Source organism: Alligator sinensis, unplaced genomic scaffold, assembly GCF_000455745.1.
Source record: "Alligator sinensis unplaced genomic scaffold, ASM45574v1 scaffold180_1, whole genome shotgun sequence".
Taxonomy (NCBI): domain Eukaryota; kingdom Metazoa; phylum Chordata; order Crocodylia; family Alligatoridae; genus Alligator; species Alligator sinensis.
Genome location: NW_005842640.1, coordinates 58,392 through 78,438, shown reverse-complemented (window position 1 = coordinate 78,438; position 20,047 = coordinate 58,392). Strand labels below are relative to the sequence as shown.

The window sequence follows — 20,047 nt, the reverse complement described above, 5'->3', positions numbered from 1 at the left end:
CGGGGCCGGCAGCGGGCTCCTCCCCCGGGTCCGAGCCTATGGGGGGAGGGGCTGCGGTGCGGGGCACGGGCCGGACGTTCGTGACACTCTCCAGCCCCCGGGGGTGGGGCGCGGCGCGGGGCTGGGGGGTAGCTGTGCTGATGGTTTTGGTCCAGGTGGTTTTAGTCGGACCCGTTTGTAAACATCGATGGTCCCCTTTTTCCCGGAGTAGGTGAAGCTGCCCATTGCACTGCAGGCAGCCTTCCCTGCAAGAGTCTGCTAGAGCCTCTGGGTGGGAGGATCTCCGCTACACGACTTGTGATGGTGGAGGGTTGCTCCCAGGCTCTCTCTCTCTAGCTTGCTCCTTCAGCCTTTTGGCTACGGGCAAGTGAGACTAGGGCGCATCTGAATTCTAAGGTCTCTGGGTTTGGGGCTTGCACGTATGATGCCTGTCATGGACTTGGGAGTACAGGCTGCCTTTGGACTAACAACACAATTGTTTCCCGAAAACTGTGCCTTAAGTTGAGCCATTGTAACTCTGAACTGATTTTCCCATAGGAAACAATGTTTTATAAATGGGGGATTGGTTCCTGAACCGAGGCCCAATACCCTGTTTTCACCAAAAATAACCCAGAATTTTGTATTCAGTCAATGATAGATGAGTAATATAGCTACATTAATGTATTTATATTATAAATAGCAAACATACTGATTTGGAAGGACTTCTTTGAGGTGACTTTGCTGGACTTTTTGAAGGGCTGTTAGTTGAATTTTTTGAAGGGTTCTTGACTGGAGTCTTGGCTGCAGGTTTTTCTGGAGTCTTGTCTGGTTTCTTAAAGTGTCCAAGGAAGTTTGGACAGATGTTCTCCAGGGAGACGGGTGACACAGCGAACTTGTTCACCGGTGTGGTGTTGCATTGGATCAAGCGTAACAAAATTGAAACTAATGTCAAAAAGTCGAAATAGGGTGTCAGTTTAGAAATGTTGTAAGTGCAAAAGGTTGTAACTCGAAACGTAAGTGAAGGACTGCCTGTATCTGAAGCCCCAGGCTGAAGAGTGGGGGAGGAAGGAGACTTGCCGGTGGTAGCGCCACATGGACTTGAATGCTTGAGCTCTGCTCAATCCAGGGGATTTGGAACAGATTTGGCTGATTTGGTCTAAGACAAAATTAAAAAAAAAAAAGGAGAGAGTAAAACTAGTCTCACGGACGGTGTAAACCTAGCTTTCGTTCCCTGCTCACGGGTCCCCTGTGCAACACTTGGTCAGCTCTGCTTCCCGATGATAGGAGGAGCCAGCACTGAAGGATCGAAAAGTAACATCACTATGAACACTTTGGCCACCACAAGCCAGCTGCACCTCTGGTGACTTTGCTGACATCTGCTCAAAACCCAAAAAGTCAGAAGGATCATGAGACCCCACTTCTGCAGTCTGTATTCATACTGAAAATCAAGACCAAGTGAACTGTTGCTCTTTCACATGCTTCTGTGTCTGCAAACAAGCAGCATCCTGATGTAGTGGGATGAAATGTCCATCTCCTATGGAGGTGAGTGGCCTCACTTTACACTTGCAGTTGGAAAAAATAATTGACTCTTTTCCTTCATGCCCTTGTATACTGTGGCCCTCCCTGCCAAACACTTGAACGAGAATGGGCACTTTCTCAGTACTTTTGAAAAAAAGTCTCAGTTTATTTGAGTGAGCGGTGTCAAAAGATACCTGACCAATATGCTGCATCTGGCTCGCATGCTCCCAGAGGGGCTGGGTCCATGGCTGAATTACGGTGTGTGAACCCCTGTTTGGGACATGTTGTTGGTGAGTAACGGCTGTCTCTTTCTGTCTTTTTCTCCATTTTCTCCTCTTCTGTGCATTTGTATGTTCACATCCATTATGCTATAACCAGGAATTGGAAACATGGCAAGATAGCTAAACCTGGTAGGCACAAGTGACTACAGAAAATGGAGACCTGTGGACCATAAGTGGTGCCTAAGTATATTTTTTTGTCTGTGTGAGAGCTTTCTTTCCAATCTTGGTAAAACAACTGTTTGGATATTGTTTAACAATGTAGACTAGTTTTACCTTTGGCATAAGTGGCTTTAATCCCATTTGAGTGTGGAATTGTTCAAATCAACATTGCAATCTGTTTTTACTGCACACTTCACAGAGGTTTCCTTTATTCTCCGGGCAGAAGTTAACCCTCAAGGCTTCCTGACATTGCTTACCCTGTTGCTGAACATGGGTCCAGATGTGGCCCCCAAGGAGTCCCCACAGTGTAGATCCAGGCCAGCAGGCCAAGGGAGAGTGACACCCCTGATAGACCTGGTCCTGCATAACATTAAATATGTAATATTTCCTGTGTGACATTTTCTAGTTCTGGCTTTCTCTCTCATTGTCTTCTGTGTGTTCATATGCTCACATCCTTTGTGTTATAACCAAGAATTTGAAATATGGCAAGAGAGCTAAACCTAGTAGGCAGAGGTGAATACTAAAGTTGGAGATCTGTGAACCTCAAGTTGTGCCTAGGTACCTTTCATGTCTTTAGCTACTACGTGTTCAGTAAATTTGAAGGATTGTTCCTAATAAAGAAACAATCCCTCATTTACATTCTCCCTCGTTAACATTCTTGATTGCCTCCTTTCTGTGAATAGCCAGCCTTATCATTTTGTAGCTGCTCCTATGTCTCCCAGTGAGCAGAGAAGTGACACTGATGACACTGCAGACTCCTACGGTGAAGGTAGTGGAGTACATTTCTGGAAGCTCAGGGTGTGGAGGGAGTTGAGAATTCCACTTAGCCCGGGCGTGAAAGAAACTTCCCTAAGCAGGTTAACTGCTGTCCATAGAGTTCTAAATAGCAGCAGGAAAAACAAACAAGATTGTTTTTGCTCTCTCCCAAGTGATTGCTGGTATTGTTTTTTTTAAAATTGCATTTAGATGTACACCTCTTCCTCTAGCAACAGCCAAATTTAGTATACCTGCTACTTTTTAGGTACCTTTGAAACCAGGCAGAAGTCTTATGGATTGGATTCGACTAACTAAAAGTGGAAAAGACTTGACTGGTTTGAAAGGAAGATTAATTGAAGTGACTGAAGAAGAACTTGCTAAACATAACAAAACAGATGATTGCTGGATCTGTATAAGAGGTGAGTCATTTGTAGGCTGTCTGTATACTTTTTTTTTGTCTGCGTCAACTCTTTCTTTCCAAACTTGGTAAATCAATTGTTCGGATATTGTTTACTAGTTTAAACTTATGTCACCTTTGGCAGAAATGGCCATAGTCCCATTTAAGTTGAAGGTGGAGTTATTCAAATTGTCACTGAAATCTGTTTTTTCTTGCACACATTACAGGGGTTTCCTTTATTCTCCTCTTACTCCATAATTCATTATAGGTTTTTCTGCAATAGAAGATTTTCAGAGTTGCAGGCATGTTAAACTTCCACATGTCAACTCTTGCTTACAAATTGCATATCGTAGAAGTTAGTTTTGGCACTTTCAGTACCAAGCTGTGCTTCCTTAGGAGCTGATCTTCATTGTGCATCTGAGTTGCTTGGAGGAGGTATACCAAAAACCAAGGGTAGCAGAATTCCATGTGCTTATGAAGACATGTAGTTTACCTTGCACTGGATGGAGTGGAATTAGGCACATTCCTTCCTTAGTAGAATTTTAGATTGTTTATACGTTGCTACTTTGGGGAAAAAACCCATAAAGTACACCTTTCAAACCATACTGCTAATAATTATTTGTAAACTTCAGTCTTTAGGCATGTATTGAACATCAGCATCTTTATTGTACCACATCTCTTGCTTCCTCTGGTAGGAGTGAGTGAAAGCATCATTGCACTTTTCCAAAAAGAAGGAAAAATGCTTCGTGGCAGTAGCAATTTCTTCAACTATTTGGGGGAGTTCATTGCAGTTCCTGGCTGCAGTTGGGTTACATTGTGAATAATGGGGGTTGATGGAGACAAAAATACCATTTAGAAGTGAATCTGGAACAAAACTTTAGAACAGTTACCACTCCACAATTGCTAGTTTTGTATGTGCTTGCAGAGCTGTAATAATAGCATTGTATAGTGGTTAGCATGGTGATCTGTTTCATATTTCCCTCTTTCCCAAAGAGAAGAAAAGTTCTTTTTTCAGTCAATTAAAAAACAGATGTATGATCTTTCGTTTTTATTGTCCTGATGATGTCCTCCCTCCCACTGCCTGTTTTTTCCTTTTTTCAAGGTATTGTTCAAGATATTCATTTTTATAGAAATAAGTTATTGAACAAGCATATTCCAATGAATTGTGTGTTGTTTCTGCTGACTTTTCTTTTAACAGTTTCAAGAATTGGAGGAGGAGTTGCTGCTAGGGAGGATGTGTCAGGTGTAACTTATTTCAGCTTGCATCAGTAGTGATGCCTGAAGGAAATTGGGGTAGAGGGCCAATAATTTTGCTACACTTGTATCCATTCAGGATAGTTACAAAGAGGTTTGGGAGTTTGAATTGTATATATGTGTAGGTTGTGAGACTGTTATGTAAATGATTTGTGAAGAAATGTGGACTTTGGTATAGTTTTAGTTGGCACTTAAACTGGGCAGAAACTGGTGAGACGTACAAGATGGAGCAAAGAGGCAGGGGTGGAAGGGTGGGAGATGTTGCTTTGGGAGACTTGTCAAATCTTATATCTAAAGTTGGTGTTACAGAGGCTGGACTTCATGGCCCAGATGGTCCCTTCCAGTCCTGTGTTCCTATGTGTCTGGCTAATTATGGTGTCCTACCACTTTGGATTTCAACTGAGTAATTTTTTCATCGTGTAATAATCACTGCTGCACACAAGGTGGCATAGCTAACACATCCATGAGAATAAGCAGTCTACTATTGTATGCCGAAGTGGTCTGTCTCATTGAAGTCAGGCCTATTTGTTGTGTCATGACAGAAAGTCTAGGCCTGTCAGGGGCTACAAGTCCCGTTCAGAGGAACAATGGGTGACTTAACAGGAATGGGAATGAAGGTTGAAGTTAACAACGAGGGTGCCAGAGGAGGACACTGAGCATAGAGCTTGGGACAGCACCCACTGCTCTTCAGAGTTATCTGAGAAGCCACTGAGCACTTCTCGGTGAAACTGCTCAGAGACATGCACAGATAAAGGAAAGGAAGACAGCCCTGCAAGCATGTGGATGCCTTCTAGCCAGCATCACTGTCCTCTTATAGAAATAGTAACATGCGCATGTGTATTAAATACTTCTACTTTTTTATATCTTGTTCCATCCAAAGATTGCAACTTATTCATGTGGCATTTTTGTAAAATACATATGCTTATTTTCCAGAGTTCTGCAAAAAAAAGTTAAGTGACTTGCCTATGATTTGAATTAGTTATAGGTAGCTTTGGGGGTAAGATCTATGTCTGTTGTTTCAGTCCTGGGCTTTAATATATCGATTATGCTCTGAACTATCATTTTAATTTAATATGTGCCAAAATATACAGATTCTACAGGTGCTTTTCTGCTAAAAAGTCACTTTAAGAGAGATGAAAGTTTGGGAAAGTTTAATCTTTCAGGTGTGAATATTCGTAGATCTGAGATAGTATTGTTCAGTTTGAGGACAAAGAAATTAGGGAACCTTCAGTGTGGCCTGTACAAGAACAACACAGGTGCCAAAAAAGGGGTGCTTGGAAACTTAACTTTTATTGAGGACTGCTGGATTGATTTCCTCCCCCTCTCCCCACCCCCTCTTTCGGAGACCCATCTGTATGTCATTTAATTGACCAGCAGTATTGGGTGTTCATGATCTCTGAAAATCAGCCCTCGGTTGAAGTTGTATTTCTTAATACTGTCTGGTGAAAAACTGTTTCAGGTCAAGAGAATTTAAAAATGCTTTGTGTATCACACCCATGTTCATCGTGTAGGATCTTTAGGTCTCTGTTGTGAGACTTTTTAAATCTGAAAAAGGTGGGTCAGAGATGGGTTCCTCTGAAACCCTGACCCTTGCCTCAGTGAATGCATCTTATGCAGGACTGATTATATTGCTGTAGAGTAAATAAATGCACATCCATTTGATTAATTTCTTTAAAATTTTGGCTAGTAAACATCACATAAGTTCTTTATTAAAATAATATTGAACTTGCAAATTGAAGTAATTGTAAGTCTGGATATACCAAACTTATGTCTGCATATGGATTATGATAGCTGTTACTTGTTTGGAGGCTGTTTATTTTTCTCAAGAGCCTCACTTCACTGACTACATAGCAGAGAATGGTTAAATAAGGCTGGGTTTTGGAGAGTCATCAGTAATAGTTCAGCTGTGGCGAGATGAAAAAAAAAAAGTGCCAGTGGAAGGAGAACCCAAGAAAGCTGTTCTTAGAGGGAACAAAGGGCATCAAAGTAGAACTTGTTTAATGAAGAGAGGATACATGTAACCTGAGAGTGCATGGGTTTGTATTTGTGGGTTAGAAAAAAATCCTGTGTAATTATAGGGCCACCTAGACACATGCCAGATGCCTGTTACGTGCTAATTAGCATGCATTGGAGCAGACTCAATTAATCAAGTCTGCTGGAGTGTGTTAATTAGCACACTGCAGCAGCCTCAGTGTCACGTGTATTCAGCATCCCTGTGTTTCAAAATGGCAGTGGCAGCACTTTAACTAAAATTTGTTGAACGAGCTCCCAAAAGCCGCTTTAATTAAAATGTCCCCCTTTCCTCCCACCCCGGAGCACATGTAAAGATGCCCATTGTTCTAAAAGATAAGCCTATAGGGGGTCATTATTTGAGTCAATTTTAAATCTTGACAGCAACGGTTCCCAACCTTTTTTTTACACGACTTGGTGCTGGAAGCGGAGTGCAGCAGTGGGGGCAGGGGTGGGGGAGCTCCCGGCATGGGGCGCAGCTCATCTTTTGTGTGTAGCACCGCCAGCATTGCTCCCACAACCCTCATTTGGGTTGTGACTTGATGTTGGGAACTGCTGCTTTAGAGTCTTTAATCAGAAGCTTCAAATTTACTTGGAGCCCCAAGGCTGGATCCAGACCATGGGGCTCTTTGCACATTGGATCCGGCCTGGGATGTGGGGGCAACTGTTGTGGCTGGCATAGCAGCAACAGGTTTGAAGGCAGCAAGAGGTTATGTGTTGCCAGAAGTCTGGGGGTGGTAGTAAGACTAGGGATGGGGGTCTGGCAGCAGTGAAGGTTTAGGGGTGGGCACCGCACTGACCCCAACTTGCTGCCAATATCTGTGGCCTGTGGAGCCAAAGGGATCCATATTCTGTAGCAGGTCACACACCCCCAAGTTTTGGTAGCACCGTGGCTGGCTACAGAGGCTCACGGGCTGTATGTTTGATACCCTGACTTAATTTAATGTTAACTCTTAAACACAAGTATTCCAGTGGAATTCAGTAGGTAACTGATTGCCTTAAGTCAGTGGTACCCAACTGGGGGCGTGCTGTGGTCCTGACCTCATTTGCAGGGTTTTGGAATTTGTCAGTTGGGGAGGGGTAGCAATATTACTTGCCACTGTTCCTCTGCCACTAAATTTCCCAACCTTTGGGGAACTCTGTCTTCACCCCACCACCCCCAGGGTGGGTGCCATGGCTTTGCAGGCCAGAGGTTGAGCACCCCTGGCTTAAGTCTTTGAAGGTGGGGGGTCTCTAGGTAGCTTGACATTCCTCTGTTTAATAAAACATTATAGCTATTGCATTACATGTACAAATTGCATATGAATTTTTCCATTCTGCTTCTTTGTATCACTTTTCTTTTTGATAATTTCTGTATTACTGAAAAATCAAAGTGTGTAGTATTTGGCACTCACTTCTAACATTTGTTATTCCTTCATGTATGATGCATATTTAAGTATTTCTCCATTATTTTCTCTAACTAAAGAATATTGAAATACTTTAAGATTAAAATGGTGTTTTCCTTGTCAATGAGTGCACACATTTTAATTTGAGCATTCTTTGATATTTCCATTCTTTGATGCAGGGCTTGTCTATAATGTCACTCCGTATATGGAGTATCACCCTGGTGGTGAAGGTGAACTAATGAAGGCAGCAGGAGCTGATGGTACAGATCTTTTTGATCAGGTAAGAGAGCTCTGGGACTGAATGACATTTACTTTGTCAAAAGGTACTTTGATAATTGCTCATTTTTGCAGTTTCTTGGTGCATTCCACTGCATAGTACAAATGACTTGGTCCATGCTCTGAAAATGAATATATTTGTAGCTGTTACATTGATGTGCACTACTGTTGTTAAGATTAATACTGTAATCTAGCATTTTACACTTGGGCTGTCTTTGCTTAAAAAAACAAAAACGGTGTCAGCAAGTCTGCCATTCTTGGCTTTATTTAAATTCAGTCATCTCTTCTTGAAAATGTGTTTAGTTTTCTTATAAGTATTGTGTGTATTTTTGTACATGAGTTTACATACTCTTTTGTCAGTAAACACCATTTTTAAAAAAGGTTACTTCTTTTTTTTCATACATGAATACACTTGATATACCCTGTCTTTTTGATTCTTAGAGCAGAAATAAAGTAGAAGATAATGTTTGAGATCTTTAGGAAACCTTTCAATTGCTTGTATCATTTTGTCTTGGATGCCTTGAAAAGTGTTTAGTTAAATAAAAGGTTTACAGTGTGTGTGCATGTTTAGATGAAGCTCTTCCCAAAACTGATGCTGTTTTTATTATTTTTTTTAATTAACTCAATAAGTTTATTTTTAGAAACATAAATATTCTTTAAATCTCGTCTTGACTTCTGTGGCTTCCATGTACTGAGAAATAAGCAGTAGGAATTTCAGTGCTTTTCTGAGTGTTTCACCTGTGTGTCGCATAATGAAAATGCTAACGCAGAAAAGTACTGTAACGTCTACTACTGATGTATGTTCTTTCACTGTACAAAAGCCATATGAGCCAGCAGATGACATTTAAAGAATATTTATTTCTAAAAACAAACTTAGAAATTATCTCCTGTTTATACATCAAGTTTGAAAAGTGGTTCACCTCTTTTAACCACAATGGATCATTCCAGCTGGGGAGTTAAAGGCAGCTGGATGTGTTGGTAGTCATGTTATTCCTTGTGTGCGGTTAGCCTTTATCAGATTAGACTAATGGACGATTAGGCTTAGGCAGACCTTTGCCTTTCACATGACGTCTGATTTTGTTGTTTTTGTTTTGTTTAAAATCTGTCTGTGGCTATTTAAATTTGTTTGTTAAGGTATTTTACTATTGGCATGAAAAAAGTGAAGTAAAATGATGCGATGGCCTTTTCATTTGGATTTTAAAAACATGTATTTAGGTTAATGCTCTTGCATGCAAAGCTGTGATCATAGGCGGAAATCCCTTCATGTGGAGATGTTTGTTGTAGGAGCTTGGCATCAGAATCATAGAGGAGGAGGGCAGGAAGGGACCTTCAGAAGTTATCTAGTCGCCCCCTGTCTGAAACGGGATCATCCTTATCCAAACTATCCTGTGCAAATCCATAATCTAAACTCTTTGTAAAACTGCTGCTAACCCTGACACAATACATAACACAGCACCATAACCAAAACCCTGCCACAGGTATGGCAGGAGAACCACAGCAGCCGACGTCCTATCAATGTGCTGAGCTTGTGGCCTTCCCAAAAGTCCACCCAACTTCAATTCTTGCCTCATAATGTAGTGTTTAGTAGAAAACTCGGGTTCTTGTGCTCTAAATTTTGACCTCAAGCACTTTTTTACATATTATAAAATGTATATTTTATTACATATAGTTACACAAATGCAATTTATTACAAATAAGTATGTAAAAAAAACCCTTCTCATACAGGTTCACCGCTGGGTCAATTATGAGTCTATGTTGAAGGAGTGTCTTGTTGGAAGAATGGCACTCAAGCCTATTGCCCTCCCCAAAGGTATGTTTTATTGGAATGAAACACTTTAAAACCATACTTTAGAAATGAGGTTATTTAAGAGCCTTAGGACACCTAAAATCATCAGTGTACCAGGTAAAATAGCACTCTGAAGCAAAGGAGTGGATTTAAGCCCCCGGCAGACATTACATTTACAATATGACTAACCTGTTAATTGTGCCATAAATAGTAACCTCACCATAGGAAATTGGTGACACAACAACATGAGAAACCAGCCACAAAAATATTCCATAAAATATGTGTAATTTTGTGGCTATTTTACATCACACCTTAAACTGAATGTGTGCAGCCTGATGCAGGGTGCACAGTGGGGCTTGGTTGACAGCTTTCCTTGAAGTTGGCAGATTGGCAGCTGTATGGTACAGACATGTATGCGGTCCCCCTGACACAGTATGGTATTTGCCTTTCTCCTCAGCTCTGGTGGGGGCTGAGGAGCAAGGTATATTCTGGTGCTGGGTTATGGGGAGCTGCGGAGTTGCCTGTGACCCAGCAGATTCACTGCTTTGCCCTGCTGCTTCCAGGGAACTATGGAGCAAGGCAGTTGACACATCCTAGCCATGGGGACCGTGACATTGGGTTCCTTGAACCTGGGGTCCCCATGCACTAGGACCTTTCTGACATCCCCAGCACGCAGGGACCCCAGGATCAGGGAACCTCTCTCAGGTTCTAGGCTCTGGTGCACTAGGACCTTAAACTGCATGCACAGGTAGACTGGACATAAGATTTTTTGACATCCTGGTTCATGGGGCTCTGGGATTAGCTCCAGTGCGGTCCTGGGCCTGAGATCTACAATCCATTATTGTTGGTCTCAGCCCTGGGACCATAACAGACTCTCAGACTAGCTCCAGAACAGTCCCAGAGTTGGGTCTGACCACCAGCTGATTGTTGGTCCAAGCCCTGGGACCCCACCAGAATCTTGAATGACCTGTAATGCCTGAGGTCCTAGCCTGAAGATCTTATCGGAGTCTCTACAGCCCTGGGACCACGCCAGTTCATGCCAGGTTTCAGGTATCTGGCTATCAACTGGCTGGTACAGGGGAACCCAGTACCATAATCCCAGTCTTGCCCTGCGCTGGCAAGTAGTAATGACATGATTGAGATCTGATCTCCAGTCTCAAAATAGTGTCCGGCCATGCATTTGTAGCACGGTAGGAGGCATGACTGTTGGGGTAAGGGATCAAATCCCATCACTCCATTAAATGAACATGAACCAGGAGTCTTACTTATGCACATCTGATTTTTCCCAAAGTCATCTGGCTGAAGAAGGACCTATTGCATGTACATAGCCTTTTTGTGCATAATATGCTTTTGTATTTATTTCCAATTGGTCAGTTATTGGGAAGCAGGAAGCTCAATAGGGTTGACTTCTTACTTTCCATATCATAAGGCCTTGGCCAGCTGTACTGTATTGCTCCCCTTGCAAACTTCAGAACCCTGTGAAACTGAACTGTGGCTTTCCATACTGTATATCCACAAGGTAATGTTTCTTTGAAATTTCACTATGTCCATCACTCAGTCACACCCTCAAGAATATTCTCTGCTTATTACTTGTCTCTTTGAATAATGTGAACTACTTGTAGTACTCAGATAAATACTTTTCTAGCTGTGTTTTTCAGGCTTCTTCAAACTTTGAGGTTTGTTGGCCTTTCATGGAGAAAAAGTTTGACCTAATGATCTTTCTTTCACAAATTCTTTCCTAAATGGAAACCCAAAACTGATTGGTGCTTCCTTCAGTCACTGGGAGAGAGAGAAATTAAAGGCTGATGTATGTTCTGAGAGGTTTTAATCGCTTATATTTAGGGACCTGCCAAATTTGCAATTTTGTGGATTCTGCGAAATCTGGCATTGCTTGTGAAATCCAGGCAATGCCTGAGAAATATGTGGAGGGAAAAATAACTTATGGAAGAGAAAATGCTGGCTGCTCAGAGGGAGCCAGCAGTCCTCAGCATGCTGTGGCAGCCCCGCAGGCTAAGGAACAGAGGGGCTGCAGGCAAGATTGTTGTCACTCCTCCTGCTCGCTGCTTATTGGCTGGAAGGGCTTCCTGTCATGTGGCCCCACCCCTCTCCACCAACTGGTGGAGAGGAGCGGGGCTGCATGATGGACAACCCTTGCAGCCAGTCAGCAGGGAGTTCTAAAATTGGCCCCATGAATTAGGTACGTCCTTACTTGTACTCATACTGTCTTGTAAGTCATTTTCTCATTAAAAGCCAGAAACGGTTATTTCTGCATAGCAGGCCCTTGTCTTGGGTTGGAACTGGGCATAATTATGATGGAAACCAGGACAGGGTTCATATCTAAAAATGACCTTTTCTAGTTTTTAAGTGGTATCTTTTAGTATAAGTTTACATATTTATCAATAAATATTTTGTTTTCAGTTCTTAGTTTGCCTTGTAGATCTCTGTCGAATTATAATTACACTTACGTCTTAAAATGATATGGCCTGTAACTTGTACTGTAGATCTGATTCACATACTTGGAGAAAGTGGGATATTGGATTTTAGTGTTGCTGTCACAAATTTCACTCATGGTAGAGTTTTATAGTCAAATGCATCAACACACGAAAGATCCACAAGAGAATGATTTAAGCTGTGGCAGATGAGTTGCAGCCACTTAAATTAGCCTTTTCAGGAGGCAAAATAAACCAAAATTGATAGTATCTCTTGAATTCATTGCAATCTACATTTCCCTGCAGGTAAAGAGAGACAGCTGTGACTAAAAAGAATTGCAGCTTGTCAGAAGGGCATATACAGATCTTCTCAACTCTATCTTAGCATTTTGCTTCTAGTAGCTATGGTCATTTAATTGTTGTTGCAGGGGAAAAAAACGCTGCGCTTGTTTGGCTTTTCTCTGTAAAATTCTTGATCTCTCATGAAGAACTGAAAGCTTGATATTAATATCTGCAGTATAAAGCTTTGGAGTGGCCAGCTGCATGCAAATGGCTAAATTGTTTTTAAAGGATAAAGAATGCTTTACTTTAAAATTTGAAATAAAAGAAGTTTAGTTTGCTGAATGTTAATTGATGCAAGTAGAATTAAACAGATCTGCTTTCCATAATCCATCAGATCATTTGTAGTAGTTTAATATTAGGGTCCATAATAAATGCCCTTCAGTCAAGGCAATATCTGATAATAGAATTATCAATATTTTCATTTAAAAATGCTAGTACAAAATAAGTTTTCTCATCGGGAGCAGTTTCCTTCAGGGGAATGAAACTGCAGGATTCTATAATGAAGGTTTACTTTGTTTTACATCGGGGCAGGCAATTATTTCAGACAGAGGGCCACTTACTGAGTTTTGGCAAGCTATCGAGGGCCACATGACAGGCAGCCAGGTCAGATTAATATTAATTTTCTAAATTTGTTAGGGACCCTGCAGGCTGGATAGAATGGCCTGGCGGGCTGCATCTGGCCTGTGGACCATATTTTGCCCACCCCACCATATAGTCATTCTTTGCTATTCTCTTTACTTAGTAAATTGGCAAGAATTCAGTAACGCAATGGTTATTACTACTAGGCAACCTTGACTTATAGTTTTATGTTTCCAAAACATTTTTTGTTTACCAAAATTTAAACTTCTAAAAATAAAGCAATATTCAGTGTTGAGGTAAATCCCCTTACAGTGGGAATTATCTACAAGCACTCCACTCTATTTGCTGTACTGTGTGTTAAATCTCTCCACCACACAACACAACTGGAGTAGCTTTGCAAAGCAGTAATTTTTGACACAAGAACACGGAACTGGAAGAGCCTTCCTTTTAGGCACGGAGTCTAGGACTGGCTTAGTAAAGAGTGTAAAAAACTGAGGTTAAGTGGAGAGATGGGGCAAGAACAGGGACATAATATCTATAGGGGTCTACCTAAATTGTGGGGCTACTTACCAACCTGCTTTTATTGTCAGCTCAATTAACAAATAAGAGTGGTGGATGTAAATGTTCCAGCCTGCTGATAAACTGCATAGATCTCAGTTGATGCCCTAGAATCACACAGTTTCTCCTTTTTTGTTCACATTGAAAAGCCTAGAAAATGATACGTTTAGAATCTGTGCAATCTTATTTAATCTGTCTTGCATTTATGTATTACAATACCATCTTTAATGATGTTATTGCATACATTTCCCGTCCCCGCCAAGACCTCTGCCTTATTCAGTACAAAGGCAACAATATTTCTGGCAATTCCTAACTCTTGTAGCTTTGACTGTAGAACAGGGGTGGGTAAAATACAGCCTGTGAAGGGACTTTGTCTGGCCTGTGGTGCGTCCCTCAGTCCCAGCTGGCCCAGGCATTGTCCAGCTTGTGGTGTGTCCCACTGCTCTGTGGGCACACAGTGGGGCTGGGGCAGCTCCACAGCTGGACTGCCTTTCTAGGTAGCCCAGGGGGTGGCAGCTCCTGTTGCCGCCGTTGGTTCGCTGGCGAGGACCCTGGTCCGCCCCGTGCCTGCTCCAGACTTGCCTGCCCATGCTGAGCAGCAGCAGTGGCCGGGCAAAAGCTGCTGCGTGACGTGGGGGAAAAGCAGCCCTGACCTTTTGATGCTGCTGGTTTCTTTTTGCTGCAGCCACCTGGAGCCCATGCCTGGGCTGCCCTCTGGTTCCTCTGCACTGCCACCATTGCCTAGCTGGGCAGCCATGGTGGCGGTAGAGAGCAGCCGCAGGGCAGCCAGTGTATGGGCTCTGGGTGGCTGCAGCAAGAAGGGCCCGGCAGCAGTGAGGGGGAGGGGCCGCTTTTTCCCCCATAGCCAGCATCAGCTTCTGCCGGCTGCAGCTGCTGCTCAGCATGGGCAGGTGGTCCAGAGCTGGCGTGGCACGGGGCAGGGCAGGCCGGGGTCAGGGCTGTGCGTGTAGGTTACAGCTGGTTCGCTCAGGCCGGGGCGAGTCCAGAGCAGGCGTGGGGCAGGCCAGGGTTGGGGCTGGGGCTGTGTGCTGTTGGCAATGGTGGGGAGGAGCCGCAGGGCACACAGGTACCAGGCTGTTGCGGGAGGAGGGGGACAGGGAGTGGGGAGTGCAGCAGTTTCCCAGAACTGACTTTGTGGCCAGCATGCCCAACCAATTGCCTGCCTCTGCCGTAGAACCTGCACGTCTTTTGAACATGGGTGGATGAGTGAGGGGCAGAGAGTATGGTTGGATGCAGTTTAATTTTTGAACTTTGAAAAACATTGCCCTAATTAATCAGTGTTAGAATGCCTTGTTGTAACTTTGTTTTTTCTTCTGCACAACTGTGTAGTTTTTCTTTTTAGTCCAACTTGTTGAATTAAACTATGGCAAACTGAATTTGCACATTAACTGTGGCAACTATTCCCTAACTCAGTAACTGTTGACTTTTTTAACTTTCTTGTAGAATCTACTTCTGCTTTATCTGAAGAGAAGAAATGTCTAAATGGTAAGTTTTGACATGAGGTTGGGGAGACAGGGAATGGGGAAAAAAAGTAGTATCCCAGAAAGTTAGCAAGAGGAGTAAATGTTTATGCTCCATTTCAATTCCTGGTGCATTTGAATATGGTGACACTGAAGTAGAGTTGGTCAGGAAATTGAAAACTACAGCTGACAGAATTCTAATGCTAGCTTTTGGTATTCAGCATTGAAAAATGAATCACAATAGAGAAGTCTGCCTTTGCTTTAGTACCCAGGTTTTAAAATTCTGAGTCAAGTACAAAAATGCAGGCTTGGATTTGTCTTTGATCTTGTTTCTGTTTTTCTGGTCCTGTCCCCTCTTATATTTTAGGAATGCTGCTTCTGAGTTCTCACTTTCTGTTTTCTTTTCTTTGCCTGGTGCCTTTCATGTTTTCTCTCTGCACAGAATGTCCTCACAATCTTTCTCATATCTTGCTGAGAAAAGGCTGGCTTCCTTCTGTTTTAATATTTATAATAAGTAGTTCCCAAAATTAGAGGTTTAATATTTTTACAGGTGTTTACACAGCATGCATTATGTAGTCAAACCAAGTTACTACTTTCCCTGACTTTCATTCTGTGCCATTTAGACTAATAGCTCTGTGGTAGAGAGACTTTAACCAGATGTTGTCAGAACTTGATTAATAATTAGACTTCTGAGGGCACAGGAAATTAGAACATTAATTCCACTTACAATGTGACCTCAGAGTTCTTCAATGAACCTTTATTGCTAAGCATTTTAATTCAAATAGAAGACTAAAGCCCCTGGCCCATGTTGCAGTTATTGTTGCAATTAACGCATTAATCGCACCTAAATAATAAAAGTGCTGTATGTTCAGCCAATTTATGGTGTCATAAAGAGGTAAACCGGCCACAAAGTTGTTCCACACAAATTGGAACATCTTTGTAGCTTGCTTGCATGGTGCCATAAATTGAATGTATATCATCCCCGTGCATTGGCATAGAGAGAGGCTCGGCATTGGGTCCTAGGCTGATGCCAAAGAATATCAGGTTGAAAGATTCCATGGCAAGGGGAATTGAGAGGCTTCAGCTGCTGGAACTTAGCAACTCCTGAACCTGGCAGCCATTTCTGCCTTGCCCTACACCCCCTGTAGTGCAAGGCACTTAAAAATGCTGTGTAGTGTGGAGCTGGGCTGAACCTGAGCTTTTTAGACATCCCAGGGCACAGGGACACTTGGATGAGGGAGACAGTCCAAACCTAGGTTTCCAGTGTCTTGAGACATCTAAAATCCATGTGTGTAACTTGGTTGTCTTGGGGTTGGGCCAACAATCACCTGATTGTCAGACCTGGCCCTGAAAGCCCTGGGTCTCAAACTGGTCAGGGTCAGGTCTGACAATCAGCTGATCGTTGGACCCATCCCAGATAGCCCTGGGTCCAAGACTCTATCTGGGATGGGTCCAACGATCAGCTGATTGTCAGACCTGGCCCCAATATCCCTGTCTCTCAAACTCACCTGGGACTATCAAGGCCAGATCAAACACCCCCAAGTCTGGAACCCACCCAGGACTGCTGTGATTGGGTATCATCTCTTTGTTAGACCTACCCTCCAGGATCTTGAGCCAACTTGGGGTCAGCTAATTGCCAGATCTAGCCTCAACAGCCCTGGTCTTAAACTGGACCCAGCAATTTTAGGGTTGAGCTGATTGTTGGACCTGTCCCAACCAGCCCTGAGTCTCGAAACTCTGGTGAGCTGGGGCAGGCCTGGGTCCAGAACAGAGTTGCCTCAAGCTTTGTCTGCAGGATTTGACTTGCGGGCAGCTTAGCAATGGCACGATGGAAATTAAAGGTATTTCATATCCCATCTGAAACATTGTGCCTCCTGCTATGTATGTCTGGCAGGACAGGCAGCATAGTATTTGGAATTCAGCATAACATTTCTCCATTTCCAATTATGCCAGTTTTTTTTCCCCCTCAAACATCTGCCAGGGGCCTAAGTATAACATTATTTTCAGTGACCATTGATTTCTTCTGCTTTCTTACGCTGGTCTGCCAAGTGCGTTGCTTTTTATCCTCTCAGCTTAATTGTCCTGTTGAGAGCCTTGGGTTTGCCTAAACTAGAAGAAAAGGGAAAAAATGATTAAATATACTCGCATAAGATACTGCCTACTTTTATTTGCAGACTGCCTTTCTGAGATCACCAGAAATTTAGCAAGAGATCATAAGCATAGCTTATAGCTTTTTGATTTTGCTTTCTAACTTGGAGGCAAAACTTCTCTAGTGAGAGAAGTCTGACCCATTAAACTTCCAGCATTAATTTTATTTTTTTTTCTAATATTGGTGGTCTCTGCTCAGAAATCAACAATTCTTAGTTATGTAACCTAGTTTATTCAAAATCACATCAAACTTTAATAAACTTGTGAAGATTTTTTATTTTATTAAATAATTCATTCTGGAAAGATTGTCTCGAATATTTTTCAGATGATTTCCATAAGATGAACTATCTGTTAATCATATTTTTATTAGTTTTGCTGCAAATTGAAGATAAAAAGTTAACACTTGGTCCCAAGTTTAAGGCTTTCTTAATATTCCCTTGCTTTATTTTCTTCTATTTTTATTTGTATCTTTTTATCTTTCTCTTAATTTCATTTTGTTGCTTTGTAATAGCAGACACCCTCCCCACCAAATCTCTAATCTTATTATGCTCCATCCTATCTGTTACATGTAGTTTATTGCCCTTATGCATATTGAATAGTATCTTTCATCAGGTGTAGGCGCAATGGAGTAAAAAGATGTGTGCATGTTGTTAATGGTATGGGCAAAGGCACACTTAGAATGGCTTCAAATGGGGAGGAAGAGCAGCTGCTTGGAACCATGCAGCAGCTGTTATGCTGTAACTGTTATATGTGCAGAATTTTGTAGAATTCAAGTGACAAAATTGTCCCAAATTTGACCCTGGATGAAGCAGCGTTAATGGTTTACAGGTGCATATATACATAATAGCATAACAGCTGCTCTCTAGAGCAGCAGCCCCCCTTATTTTGAAGCCACTCCAAGTGTGTATTTGTTCATACACTCATTGTGAGTAGTTAATGAAACTGGCTCTGGAGTTTAATCCAGTCTTAGGGTAGCTTGGTGCAGCGGAGAGCAATCTTTTGGCAGGTATGCCGCAAATTAGTCCTGCCACCCCCACCCCATGCAGTAACATCACTCTCCATCTCCATTCTTACAACTCAGCCTAACCTTTGTCCACTCAAATTCCTTCCACCTGCTTGATATTACAGATCATAATGAATGTCAGGCTTTTCAATTTTCTCCACAGGCGTAATGACCAGTTTGCTGCCTTGCTTTTGGTGTTAGGGACGAGGACTAAATGTGAATGTGAACCCTTGCTTATATTGATGCTTGAATACTTTTCTGCCTCAGTGTCACTTTGGTTAGTGATCAGGATATTTGCTTTACAGGCTGAACAGTGAATGTTCGCTGCAACAGTTTCCTGGACAGTGGTCACTCTCTGTCATTTAAAGTAGGGGGGAAATAGCTACCGGGAAGAAAAAGCCACTGATGGAAGCAGGTAGCTTAATGTTGTGAATCTCTAGTGAGGCACTGAGCATAAAGTAGGTTTTACAAGGATCGAAAAAATCCTTGCTTGGTTGAATAATGGTAAATCTAAAGTAGTATATGGCATGAATACTCACATACACACATCTAGAGTGATTCTCTAAATGAACTGTCTTGTTAGTTTAATTAGGTGGGACTAACATTGTAAAATTTTGAGAGTTCGATATAATACTAGCTGTTAAGAATATGCTAATCCCTACCGGTACAGTTATCTACCTCTGACTTCCCAGTGCACATTGCACATAAAACAAACTCATAGCAAATGGAGAGGAGAACAATTACAGTACATTTAGCATGGTTATATGCCAGTTGTCTGTGGTGTTTGGATTTTATGAGAAAAAAATGTCTGAAGTGGAGGTTAGTGTCATGATTACATGAAAGTCCATTCTCTGAGGGGCAGTTGGTAAGAAGCCTGTGAATCCTTATAATTATTAATGACAACACAAACACCAAGTATTCAGGAAACACAGCTATAGTGTGAAGTAATTAACAAAATTCTCTGGATTTAATATTAGAAATAGATATTTTCACTTTGGGTGGGTGACTGTCAATGCAAATGTTTTAAATAGCTCTTATTTGTTTCTCTTTTTTAGGCATGCTTCCTGAAAGTAAAATAGTGGGTACTTCTAAAAGTTTCGCTCCAAGGTATTTAGCTATATTACTTCTCCATGTTGTATTCTTGTTAAATAGCATATGTTGCTTTTAGCAAACGTAGAGAATTTTTTTCGTACAGAGTGCACAACAAATGTTTATATGGGGAACATATATCATTATCCTTTTCTTACAGATAAGGAAATTTTGCCTTGGGAAAGTTACGGAAACATCAGGTTGTGTAGAAGTGCAGGGAGAATAAGATCTATTCATTCCTGGTTTGTAATATTGTAGTTTCTCTGGACTGTACTCCCTCTGATTCGTGATTCCTGCCATTTGTTTTTCCATATTGCAATAAGTATTGATGATTTAGTTTATGTAGTTAATACATAAAGTAGTACCCACTATCTCTTGTATTAAAGCCTGGAATTATTTTGCTTAAATACATTTTTTGAAAAAGGCTACTAGGTAAGTGTAATCTTTGAGTATATCATTGCTGGTAACTCAAGAGGGTCTCTGCTCAGCAGAAAATTTTGTGGTTCTGCTACATCCGAGAAAATTGACTCCAGACAGGGCTTGCATAGAGTGGGAAGTGGCCAGTGCAGCTCTGATTATATTGATTTAATGTTTATAAAATTTGTTGAAGGACTGCA

The 20,047-nt window shown here is 41.9% G+C and overlaps 1 protein-coding gene across 4 annotated transcripts in view; it reads left to right on the top strand.

Moving 5' to 3' along the window:
- Nucleotides 1-792: 792 nt before the first annotated feature.
- The window catches only part of LOC102370016 (cytochrome b5 reductase 4), a 70,036-nt gene continuing 50,781 nt past the window's right edge, over nt 793-20,047 (top strand). The window contains exons 1-7 of one of the 4 annotated variants that reach the window (XM_025215308.1): nt 793-1,787; nt 2,621-2,706; nt 2,959-3,112; nt 7,919-8,019; nt 9,741-9,825; nt 15,174-15,215; nt 19,397-19,448. In XM_025215308.1, the coding sequence (XP_025071093.1) occupies nt 2,680-2,706; nt 2,959-3,112; nt 7,919-8,019; nt 9,741-9,825; nt 15,174-15,215; nt 19,397-19,448 (461 nt within the window). In that variant the 5' untranslated portion in view covers nt 793-1,787; nt 2,621-2,679. Of the gene's footprint in view, nt 2,707-2,958; nt 3,113-7,918; nt 8,020-9,740; nt 9,826-15,173; nt 15,216-19,396; nt 19,449-20,047 lie in introns of all 4 variants that reach the window. The other 3 variants (XM_025215309.1, XM_025215310.1, XM_025215307.1) reach the window with 3 other exon arrangements.